The following is a 13,042-nucleotide window of genomic DNA, read 5'->3' on the forward strand; positions in this document are numbered from 1 at the left end:
AGGAACTGGTTCAATTTTTATATATGTTGGTTAGAGAATGTCTCACTAGCAGCAACCTGAAGAAAATGAGGGAGCAGGTCTGGCAGATATGAGAGAACTTTCTAGAACAGAAAGAAGAGATACTGCAAAGGTCCAGAGATGGGAGCATGCTTGTATTGTAGGAGAAACTGCAAAGAAACTGGTATTAGGGACTGAATGTTTATGTCCCCTGAAAATCCATATGTTGAAACTTTACCTCCCAATGTGATGGTATTAGGAGGTGGGGCCTTTGGGAGGTCATTAGAATTAGGAGTAGGTGAATGAGGGTGGAGCCCTCAAGAACAGGATTAGTGCCCTTAAAAAGTCATGAGAGCGCTTGCTTCCCCTCTGCTCCCTGTCAAGTGAGGACATGATGAGAAGGCGGCACTCCGCAGCCTGGAAGAGGGCCCTCACCAGAATTCAACCACGCTGCCACCAAGATCTTGAACTTCCCAGCCTTCAGAACTGTGAGAAATTAATTTCCGTTGTTTATGAGCCACCCAGTCTCTGGTACTCTGTTAAAGCAGCTAAGACTGACTCAGCCGGCCGGCAAGCCTGGAATGGAGTGAGCGGGGAGAGGCGCAGGGGATGCAGGCAAAGAGAACAGGGCTGGCTCCAGATCAAGGAGGCCTGTGGGTTAAGGTCTCTGGCTTTTACTGAGTGAAATGAGACACCTCTCAGAAGTTTTAATCAGACGAGTGACTTCTGTGACACATTTCTGAAGGATCACGCTGACCACTGGGTTGAAAATAAACTAGAGGTGATAGAGCAGAAGCAAGCAGACCAGTAAAAAGGCGATTGCAGGGCTTCCCTGGTGACGCAGTGGTTGAGAGTCCGCCTGCCGATGCAGGGGACACGGGTTCGTGCCCCGGTCCGGGAGGATCCCACATGCCGCGGAGCGGCTGGGCCTGTGAGCCATGGCCGCTGCGCCTGCGCGTCCGGAGCCTGTGCTCCGCAACGGGAGAGGCCACAACAGTGAGAGGCCCGCGTACCGCAAAAAAAAAAAAAAAAAAAGAAAAAGAAAAAGAGGCGATTGCAATAATTGTCAGGTTTCCTGAAAAAGAACCCAAGGCAAAGTTTGGCTTCAAATGCTTTTTCTGGGAGGTAAAACCCCAAAGTAGCAAAAGCGAAGGTAGTGAGGAAGGGAAGGAGGGAAAGCAAACAAAAGGCAGTGCTTTACTAAATCAGTCACAGCTTCACAAGAAAGCCCAGCCAACTGTGCTCTCAGAAGGCCTGGGTAAGACAGGCTGTCTTGGGGGAGGGGCGCATCACAGGGGACAGAAGCCCTGCAATAAAGACACAACCTGGTCTGAGCAGCACTTCCCATGCGCCCATCTGCACTTGGGTGGGGACACGGGTGGGGGAGGGAGGGGAGGCGGCGCCTCCGCTGAGCCCTCCCTCAGCCTTTCTCTTTGTGGTCTAGTCACCCCATGAGGGTGTCTGTCCATGAACAGTACTCCTGTGTCCCCTCCAGTCGCGCCCTACAACCACACTCACAACGTTTCCGACACAAGATGTGAGTTTCTTCCCTACACGAAGCGGTTCTCCGTGACACCAGCTGGATGCGCACAGCTCAGTTCACCTCTGACGGTATCTGCCTGAAGAGAGCTGCAGATCCCACCAGCTGCGGGCTCAGTCTCACAGGACTGCCCCACTTCGGACACCGGTTTCAAATAGGAAACCCCAGGTTAACCACAGCTTCTATCCAACGTAACTGCAAATCAGAGGCTCCCATGACCCCCCTCCTTGGACTTGATCGTTTCTAGAACATCTCACAAAACTCAGGGAAACACTTACTTAACGTTACCAGTTTATTATATAATAAAGGATATTTTAAAGGATACGGATGATAAACAGCCAGATGAAGAGATACGTAGGGCAAGTTCTGGAAGGGTCTCGAGTGCAGGAGCTTCTGCTCTCACGGATTGGGGTGCACAGGCCTCCCAGCACATGGACACCCTCACCAACCCAGAAGTCTACAAACCCTAGACAGTGAGGATTTGTATGGAAGCTTTACCACGTGAGCATGATCAGTCATTGATCATCTCCAGCCCCTTTCTCTTTCCCAGAGGATGGGGGTGGGGCTGAAAGTTCCAAGCTTCCAGTTATCACTTGATCTTTCCGGTGACCAGTCTGCATTCTGAAGCCACCCAGGAGCCCAACAAGAGCCACCTCATTAGTACAAAAGGCTCTCCTGTCACCCAGGGAATTCTAAGGCATCGAGGAGCTCCGTGTCAGGAGCCGGAGTCGAGGAGCAAATATGAGACCCAAAGATGCCTCTGGTGCTCTTATCGCTTAGGAAATGACACGGGTTTTAGGAACGAGGAGCGTGTGTCTGTGTGTGTGTGTGTGTGTATACATATATATATATTTTTTTGTTTGTTTGTTTGTTTCCCCCCTACAGTTTCACACGTATGACTCTCCCCTCCTCTCCACTTAGGGTCATGGTACCCAACCCCTCCAGACAGCTGCTGGCGCACCTAGATCCCAGGTGCACAGCCCGGTGCTTCATGTGAGCGCAGGCTCGGCGGAGAAACTGAGCACCCGGGGGTGAGAGCCCCGCCCCGCCCCGCGGCAGTGCTGCGGGGTGAAGCAAGCGCAGGGGAACGGGGGGGGGGGGGGGGGGGCGACGCTGAACGCGCGGCTGGGGCCCAGGGGGCTGGCGGAACAGGACAGAGACGGGGCGGTAAAGGTGACGACGGAGACGAAGGATGGAACGACAGATCCGGCTTGAAGGTGGAGCCCACGGAACGTGCCGATGTGGGTGAAAGAGAAGACACGGAGGTGTGACTGCAAGACCTCGGGCCGGGCCCCCGGGCGAAGGCGACGCCTGTCACTGCGACCAGGAGGGCCGCGGGAGCGCGTCGGGCAGGAGCGGGGAGAACCGGGGGCGCAGGTCTGCACGTCTTTAGCGCAAGGCAGGGAGAGCGGGGACACTCACAAGCCCTGCCGCGTAGAGAGACCACAGCGCAGCTCCCTTTAGGCTTAGTCAGGGCTGTGGGTATCATCCTCCGACGGCCCGGGCCCTCCTCACTCACCAGCCTGCCGCCTCCGGCATCTGCCCCCCAGCTCCGCTGGGGCCCTCCTGCTGCCCATCAGGCGCTGCCCGAGACAGCCGAGGAACGCTACGACACAGGAGGCTAAGGGTGCCCCCCTCTCCCGCTAAAAAAACACACCCTGCTCACATGCATGAGGAGGTGCTGTTTTGAGCCAAACAGCGTCGTTTTTGCAGGGCTTCCCAACACCTGGGACACATTGATGCGTCCTGAGAATGATTCAAGGGCCAAAGTCATGTGAACTTTCCTGAGCTTACTTAACCATCAAGGCACACGGATCAATTCCTCAGGAGACTCTGCTGCACAGGGTACCAGCCGGGAAGTGGTAACTAACCCAGGAACTCATTTTAACCTTAATTTTTTCACTTGGCTTTTGTATTACCCCGTCAGTCCTCGAGGTCCCCTCCTCCCTCTACGTCCATGGCGCAACGTCCTCTTGGTTCCACTTCCTGCTCTCTAATTTTCCTGCTCAGCTTCTCTCCTTGAATACCACAGGGAGTCCCCTACATACAAATCCTCAAGTTGCAAACTTTCAAACGTGCGTTCGCACGTCCAAGCACATAAGTTAGTTCACGTGTCTGGCGTGCACTGTCACGTGCGTGCATCTTCTATAAGTGGTTGTGCTTTTGTGTACTTCACTGTACAGTACTGTATAGAGGACAGCAGTGCGGTATCTTTGTTTCAAGCCCAGGATGTCCGGAAGCAAGCGCAAAAGCAGAGGTGATGTAGCTGGTACTGCTAGGAAGCGCCAAGCGATAACAATGGAGACGGTACTGTAAGATTAAACATGTTTTCTTTATTTTTTGCATTTGTTCTTTATGTATTACTTGTGTGAAAAGTAGTATAAACCTATCACAGTACAGTACTATACAGCCGATTGTGTTAGGTGGCCACCTAGGCTAACTTTGTCGGACTTACGAACACGCTCTCGGAACCGAACTCGTTCGTACGTAGGGGACTTACTGTATTTATCTATCTAGCCACAAAAAACCATCACCCTTGGTGTTCCATCTTGTTGGTCCTCTTCTCTGTACACTCGCATATAGAGAGAAATAAATCCCCATCTCCAGTCCTCTCTCCCTCAGCCCCAAATGCACAATTTCCATGGGTCCCAAGGAAAACTCAAACTCTGTAACTCTAAAATGGAACCTATTATTTCTCCCCAACCTTGACTGTACCATCTGTTAAATCATCCAAGTCAGAAATCTGGGTACCTCACATCCCAGTAACTCCCAGGTTTTGCTGACTTTCAGATCCTGTATATCTTGTGAGTAAAAGTCTTCTCCATTTATTGGCTCTGCCTACTTCCATCATCTCTCAACAATCACCTCCTAACTGACCACCTTGCCTCTAATCTCCTCACCACTCCTGGGGTCATAGGGTAAAATTTCTAGAACATAACCCCAACAGGTTCATCAACCTTCCTTCACTAATCAGACTTAGAAGATAAAAATCCAAGCACCTTATCAGGTTATACATGGCATTTCATGATTTGGTAACTTGTAAACACCTTCTACTGTCTTGGAGCATTTATATTGCAATAATATCTTAATACCTGTATGTATCCACATAGACCATGCTATTTCATGCCTGTGTGTCTGTACAGAATTCTCCTTTTGTCTGGTACATGCTTTCCCTTTTTTACTATCTGGCAAACTCCCAATCATCCTTCAAAATCCTGCTTGGTAAAAATATCACAACAAAATTGAACCACAAACGCCAATTATAAAAAAGAATATACCAATGGCAACATAAACAAGCCACAAAATTAATACAAATAACAAGCATATGAAAATGTTCAACTTCCTAAGTAACATCATCAGTACTATTTATATATCAGGAACTATACTAGCTCTACGTATACATTGTTTCATTAAATCCTAACAAGCCTATAAAGTTAGTATTGTTATCCCAATTTTATCAATAAGGGAACCCAACACAACTAAGAGAAAAAAGCTAGTTACAATTAATGTGGGAATAAGAAAAGGAAGTATGATTTACTGAGTACCCACATTATTTTTCATTCATCAACTGTTTCATTTTACATTCATAATACCCTATGAGGAAGTATTATATCCATCTCACATACAGGGTACCTGGGCTCAGAAAGTTGAATAATTTTCCAATATTTAGACAGCTAGTATGTGGCAGACCTGTCTTATTCCTAAATAATGGCATTAATTTTATCGCTCAGAAAAACACATGGAGTATTTCAGAAAACACTGAGACAGATGCCATGAAAATGAACACGAAGTGGATCCAGGCTAGGAAATCTGTTCTCTAGTAGAGAAGGTAAGTAAGCTTCCTAGGGAGTCAAGAGGGCAAAATGGAATATTCCACTCTCTCCAATACCCTTCTCTTTTACTCTTCATTTTCATTCCATATCATCTATAGTAGCTGTAAATAATTCTTTCCTTCACCAACGTATTCCTGTATAATTCAAATCTAGTCTGAAAGCTCTCTGACAACTTCAAATATTTAATAATCAGTTTCTTCTAAAGGCCATTTTTAACAACATATAATAACTTTCTATAACTTTATGATTTTTGATAATAGTTGCCCATATTTACTGAGCACTTACTATGTTCCAAGCACTATTTACTGGTTTATTTTTATTAATTCATAATCTTCACAATTCCCCTTTGAGGTAGGTGTTACTATTATCCTCTTTTATAGAAGAGGACACTGAGGCACAGCAAGTTTCATTTTTCCCCAAGGTCACACAGCTAGGAAGTTCTTCTGACAATAGAACTGTGCTTCTAATAAGAGACCTCTCCTTGAGCCTCTCCTACATAAACACTGTCCGCTGTTACTCTCCCGTGGAGCCAAGTAACAATGGCTTAAGACCAAGCTGCTGTGAAAACAAGGTATCCTATTTCAAATTATTGGGCACTACCAAATGATTGCCAGAAAGAGTTTAAGTATCAAATATTAGAAAGAATGACTTGCAAAATTTTTAAAAACTATAATACCTGAAGGATTCCTAAAAGCAGTTGGCAAAGTTAATGTAAAATGGGAGGCATTTACTGCTGTTTCTTCCAAGTGAGTGGTTTCTATCCACTCTAAACTCCTCCCCTATCCTATCCTTTTGCTCTCTTCAGTGGACTTCGTGGTTGACTTCTCTCACTGGCTAATTTGCGAAGAATAAACTGGCCAGGGCTGCTCAGCTCCCCCCTCCTCCTGGGAATGCGCTACCCACAGGGAACACACATTCTGCGTGCTTCTCCAGCTGTGCCCGGAAGGTAAGCTGCCCACTTCTCTGGTTGAACGTGAGCTGACCCGCTTGGCCTTCTCACTAAGCTACACGCTCCAACTCAGCCTTTATTCGTCATAAAAATCATATAGATTTTGATTTCCTATTTGCTTTATTCTTCTGTTTTGTTTCTCTTTTTGTTCAGAATTAAGAAGAGGGGTACTATTTATTGAGCTCCCTAAAAAAACCCAATAGATAGGTCCTAACACAGAGTAAAGTGGTCATCTATTCATTAACATGGGAGAAGTAATTTGATGTGTGGAATATAGTACCGTTAAGTCCCCTACATACGAACGAGTTCCATTCCGGGAGCACATTCGTAAGTCTAACTTGTTAGTAAGTCCAGCAGAGTTAGCCTAGGTACTCACCTAACACAACTTGGCCATATGGTTCCGTACTGTAATAGGTTTATACTACTTTTCACACAAATAATACATAAAGAACAAACGCAAAAAATATAGAAAACATTTTAAATCTTACAGTACCGTTCCCATTGTTACCGCTTGGCGCTTCTTAGCAGTACCAGCTACAACACCGCTGCTTTTACACTTGCTTCCAGACACCCTGAGCTCAAAATAAAGATACTGCACTGCTGTACTCTATACTGTACTGTACAGTGCACAAAAGCACAACCCCTTGTAGAGGATGCACACACATGACAACGTACGCCAGAGACGTGAACTAACTTACGTGATTGGACGTGCAAATGCAAGCTTGCATCTTTGAAGGTTTGTAGGAAGAGGACTTACTGTAATAAATACTCTGCAGTGAAGTATGCATTCATTCTTCATCACATAAAAGAAAGGTAATTCTGTCATCCAACGGAAAGCTGGGATGCTCCTCTTTGAATACAAAAAATTCATTCTATATTTCTTCCTTGTATTTCAAGTTCAGAGAAAAAACAATCTAATAACTCCCATAGATACCAAACAACAAATGATACATATTTTTTAACGGGACACATTTTGGCCTTGCTTTACTTTAAATCTGACAGTAAGTCATACAAGAATAACTGTGGGAAAATACACATAAAGAGGACATTTTTACAACCTCAAAGGATAAATATGAAAGAAAAAAAGTTAAGCAGTTCAAATTTCAGCCCTTTACAACTGGTGTTTCAAAACTACATCTGACATTCAGATCTACATTTCACCATAATGTACGTATCCCGTTCAGTTGGAGGCACACTTGGTAGAATCCCAAGTTGGAATATAAGTCATTGAGAAATAAAGACAAAAGAGATTCAGAAAATGAATAACTATGACAGGCCTATCCTTTTAACAGCAAATATTAAGGCTGGGTAGTTCTTACTAAATATGAGTAAGTATTATGTGGCTAAAACTCAAAACCAGCACCTTGAAAGACCTTTCAAAATTATTTGGGAGGGCAAGACGTTTTGCTTTTAAGGCTGTCCCAATAGTTGACTAGATATATAATAGTAATCAGCTAGAGCTTTCTTTTATTCACCACCTTAAACCACATTTTACTCTTTCTCTGATATTATATTTTATGAGAAAAGCAGATTCTTATTTGCTAACCATTTGCTAACCCTTGCGGGTTCCACTGCTATTTAACTCATGAAACTACTACTTCCACTACTTTCTGAAAAATGTTTTCACTTGGAAGATTCTCTAGCCAAAACTGTACAGGCTATGCAGGCATAAATAATATCAAAGTGGTAATAAGTGGTTCCTGTACAGGGGCAAATATGTATTAAAGAATGCAATGACATTTACTATGCTGGTGGCCATCTAGAATCTTTGCCTACGTTTCCTGTTCAAAATTTTGCCACTTTACGAGTCCCTTCTTCCCAAAACTGAAGCCAGAACTCACTCTCCCAGCTTCCTTAGTCCGGCAATGGGATCTAATGGCCACCAACCAACTGCATTCTCACATGACTTCAATTCAGAAATAGCAATGTAAGAAAGCAAATGAGAAAACTCATCTTTTTTGGTAAGAGAGGTGGTAAAGATGCCCCTTTCAGGGCAAAAGTGTGACAGCACTTCTCACCTCCAGTCCCCAGCATTACTGGTGGAAGCTGTGATGTCAGCATGAGGACTCGTGGGGCCGGTGCCCGGAATGTGGCTCGACTGGTGCCCCCATTCTCTTGACCTGTTTGTTGGGTGTCCTGTAAATTCTGTGGGCTTCCAAATGCCCTTAAAAACATATTTTTTTCTGCTGATGGTAGCTAGAGAGTGGATCCTGTGGTTTGCAACTACGAATTTTGTATCATACAAAAATTTGGACTAAGCAAACCATGGTTTTACCAACGTGATGGTAGAGTGAATACCAATTCAATAATAAACTCAATAGTCCGCTACAGAGAACCTGTCACAAGTGTGCTTCTGTGCTAGAGGTGGTACAGGAACAAAGAAAAATACCACAGAACCCTCGTTAATAAGTTAATACACGGACATGCAGATATAAAATAAAGTTAAAAGAAACTTAGAAGATACAGAAGCATCTATGTAGTTACTGCAACAATACAATAGCATATCGCATACAAGGCTAAGGATGAAAAATGTTTACTGATGTATTAAAATGTCCATTGGGTTTGAAAAAAATCTGTCATGCTGCCAAAGAAATTAAATATACCTTTTATAACTACTAGAATTCAGTTATGTGAGAGAAAATATTTATAAATCATATACCTCATAAAGGATCAATATCCAGAATATATACAGAACTCATACAACAGAACAATAAAAAAGACCCAATTCCAAAATGAGCAAAGGACTTAGACATTTCTCCAAAGAAGATACACAAATGGCAAATAAGCACATGAAAAAATGTTCAACTTCCTTAGTTATCAGGGAAAATGGAAATCAAAACCACAATGGGATATTTTTCCACACCCATTAGGATGACTATTATCAAAAAAAAATAGAAAAAGGGAATAACAAGTCAAGAATGTGGAAATAAAGAAATTGGAACCGTCATACATTGCCCTTGGAATATAAAATTGTGCAGCCACTAAAGAAGGCAATTTAGTGGTCCTTCAAGAAGTTAAACACAGAGTTACCATACGATCCAGCAATTCTACTCCTCGGTATATATTCAAAAGAACGAAAAACAGGGACTCGGGTACATACATATAAACCAATGTTCACAGCAGTATTATGCACAATAGCCAACGGGTGGAAACAACCCATGGACCCATCAACAGATGAATGGATAAGCAAAATATGGTATATGCATATAATGGGAAATTATTCAACCATGAAAAGGGATGAAGTACTGACACAGGCTACAGCATGGATGAACCCTGAAAACATCACACTAAGTGAAATGAGCCAGACACAAAAGGACAAATACTGTATAACTGCACTTATATAAGGTACCCAGTAAAGACAAATTAGTAGAGACAAAGCAGAATAGTGGTTACGGGGGGCTGGGGGCGAGGAGATGGGGAGCTGTTATTTAGAGTATAGAGTTTCTGTTTGGGATGATGAAAAAGTTCTGGAAATAGACAATAGTGATGATTGTACAACACTGTGAGTGTAGTACTTAAGCTACCGAATACACTTAAAAATGGTTAAAATGGCACATTTTGTGATGTATATTTTACTGCAGAAAAAACTCAGTCATAAACCTTATCTAGAAATTTGCCAAAGTTTAAATTCAGTATTATTCCTGTTGGCTGCTTCTTATTATTTAAGATATACATTCAATTAGTGGATCTAACTAGAAAAATGGCAACATAGATAGCATGGTTAAGAGGTTGGGTTAAGAGACCTAGGTTACAGGGACTTCCCTGGTGGTCCAGTGGTTAAGACTCCGGCTTCAACTAAGATCCCACATGCCACGTGGGCAAAAAGTTAAAAAACTTTTTTTTAACTAAAAGAAAAAAGAGACACCTAGGTTACAATACTGGCTCTACCATTAACTAGCTTATTACATACTTAAAACAGGACCTGACATAATTGTTGCAGTTAATCGGCATTGTTATTAGTTTGTATTGTTATATAAAAAACCCCATGGAAAACAACAATGCATTTCATTACAGAAAAATTTTAAACTTTGGCACATCAAATAAATGGACATCGGAAGAGAAGCATGCGGGGTGATGAAGACGCAATACCCCTAATACGTACGTAGACCTCAAACCAAAAGATGAGAGAGCGTCCAGGTAGAGAGGCGGCAGGAAGGCTACTCTGGACCACAGGGTCAGTCAAGGCAGGCGCCTCTGAACTAAGCCATGGAAGATGAAATGCAGCTGCAGTGGAAAAGTCTACGGTTAAAGCACTCTGGGTGGAGACAACAGCAAATGCAAAGGCCAGAACATAACAGGAACTTTGAGAGTTTGAGAAACACAGAGAAAAGACCTGCAAGCCTGGAAAAGAGAAGCAGGGGAGACATAAGGTTGAAGAGGTGGACAGAAGCCAGATCTCACAGGCCTACTAAGAAGAGGGGGCTATGATTCTAAGCTCAGAGGGAAACCACTGAAGCAGAGGAGTGACACGATCCAGTTTACTGGGTAAGAGATCACTTTGTTGCTATGTGGAGAAAGGATGGAGCTGGAAAGCAGAGTGGAAGCTGTTGGGAAGGAAGCAGGGGCGCTGCTGGGAAACTAGTTTTAATAATTTAAGTGAAAGATGATATAGCTTAGATTCAGGATGGTAGCAGTAGTTATAGAAATGTGTGTACAAATTCAGGTTGCATTGGCTAGTACGAGGGAAAATATCTAACTATTTCATTAACCCCCCAAAAGGTGCAGATTAAAATTATACAACTTCCCCTATCAAATGCACAAAGGTTAATAATGGATAATACAAACCCCGAGGAGTATGTAGTTTGAGGGGGCACTCAGAAACCTCTGAGAAGCAATTTGCTACGTTTTCGAAAGTCTTTAAAAATTCTCATAAATTTTGACTTAGTACCTAGCACAGTCTAAAGAGAAAAATCAAGGTTTATGCTGAATAATTAATTGCAGCACATTTATACTTGCAAAAAAATGGGGGGAAATATCTAACATTCAACACTTAAGGAGTAGCTGAATTATAGCTTGCGATAAAGCACTACGTAACGTTAAAATCATGTTCATTAAAGGGTTTCAACATATGGAGAAAATGCTGACATTATACAATCCTAGAAAATTAACTAACAGAGCAAATAATGTTAAAGTTTTGTGTTGTTTTCCTGCTGGTAAATTTTGGTATGCGAACTGAACATAGAGAGCCATCAAATAAAATGTAGGCAATAAAAATTTAATAATCACTAACCTCTTCTAGAATCAAAACTCAATATACATGCTCAGAAAATGTATGTGCTCAACTCATTACATACTGTCCGTATCTTACGGTATTGGTCTCTTGTTATCTTTGGTACTAAAAAAAAGGAAGCAGGGAAGTTTCAGTTTTGCGGTTGTCATAGTAACTTAAGAATAAACATGTGCGTTCCAAATCTATTTGTCACTCTATACCTCCAGTGCCTAGCACAGTACCTGGAACATAAGAGGAGCTCAATAAATATTTCTGAGTGAATATCCCTGAAAATAAACCTTGCAGTTCCAACTTAGCACCAAAGAAATCTAAAAACCTCAACATAGAAAAGGTACATAAAATCGTGACAATACTTTATAACACTGTGAGTGGTTACAAGGTACCAGGCATTATTAAAGGTTTTACCCACTTTTTCTTTAATCCTCATAATTCTCCATCTCTGAATTACTTTTCACGTTGGAAAACTAGGAAACAGGCTCAAAAACGTTAAGGTCACACTGCCAACTAAGTTTGAACTCGGGGCTTCTGGCGCCTAAATGTATCCAGACGTGAAGTAACAAGACAAGATGTTTCTTTTCAACGATCAGAACTGACGGGGATTTTCCTCCAGGCTTCCCCTACAGTTCTGCTGAGCGTTCACTAACTTCTACGTGGCCCTGCAGTTATCCCTTTGAAGACTCGTCCCTCACCGGCAGAACCCAGCCCAGCGACCTCCCCTCCCCCGCTGTGACCTCCTCGAGGGTGAAGGACCGAGTTTCCCCGCCGCTGGGGACAGCCATACCGAATTGGGGATTGGCACAGGGCAGGGGGTTCACCCCTCCCCCTTTGGCGGTACCGTTTTGGTTTGACTTTACAGCCAAGCCTTGCGGATCAGGACTCACAAACTGTGCCCTGGTAGGTGCCCCGCCCGCCCCTCGGACCAGGCTCGAGGCGCGAGGAAGGGAGTCTCCGCCCGCAGGGGCGGCTGGGGCGCCGAGCAGACGGTTTCTATGACAACCGAGCAACTCCCCCGCCCCCCCCGAACACACACACGCAGTTTCCCCTGCAGTCTCCGCCTCTAGTTTCTCGCCGCTCCGCCTCTCCCAGGAGCCGGAGCTCTGACCACCAACAACGCGCGAGGGAGGAGGCGCCCTGTGCCCTCTCTTACCTCTCAGCGCCTGGTGCATACCCCCAATGCCGCTGTACAGCTCCAGGACCCGCAGGGGCTCCATTCCCCAAGCCGCCGCCGCCGCCGCCGCCTCGGAGCTAGGCCTGCCGGTCCCGTGGCTCCTCCTTCCCCCCGGCAGCGCCGCTCCCTCGCCTTTGGTTCCGCCGCTTTTCAGTACCCTCCCCTCCGCCCCCTCCTCCTAAAAGCTCAGGCTCACGGCTTCACAGGACAGCGCGGGGCCCGGGGCTGGCAGAGGTTAGCAGGTGGATAAAGGGCAGAAAGCACCAAGGCCTCCCAAGTGAATGGCAGCCACTCCTTGGCCTGATTTACGCGCCATCTTCCTTTT

General features: G+C 44.5%; 1 protein-coding gene across 5 annotated transcripts in view; it reads right to left on the minus strand.

Annotated features, from left to right (window-relative positions):
- Positions 1–12,840, minus strand: part of TRDMT1 (tRNA aspartic acid methyltransferase 1) — a 61,435-nt gene extending 48,595 nt beyond the window's left edge. For 2 of the 5 annotated variants that reach the window (XM_059059205.2, XM_067030494.1), the window contains exon 1: positions 12,697–12,840. In XM_059059205.2, the coding sequence (XP_058915188.1) occupies positions 12,697–12,760 (64 nt within the window). In that variant the 5' untranslated portion in view covers positions 12,761–12,840. Of the gene's footprint in view, positions 1–12,330; positions 12,515–12,696 lie in introns of those variants that run through there. The other 3 variants (XM_067030495.1, XM_067030496.1, XM_059059209.2) reach the window with 3 other exon arrangements.
- Positions 12,841–13,042: the final 202 nt, after the last annotated feature.

This window comes from Kogia breviceps, chromosome 3, assembly GCF_026419965.1.
Source record: "Kogia breviceps isolate mKogBre1 chromosome 3, mKogBre1 haplotype 1, whole genome shotgun sequence".
NCBI lineage: Eukaryota > Metazoa > Chordata > Mammalia > Artiodactyla > Physeteridae > Kogia > Kogia breviceps.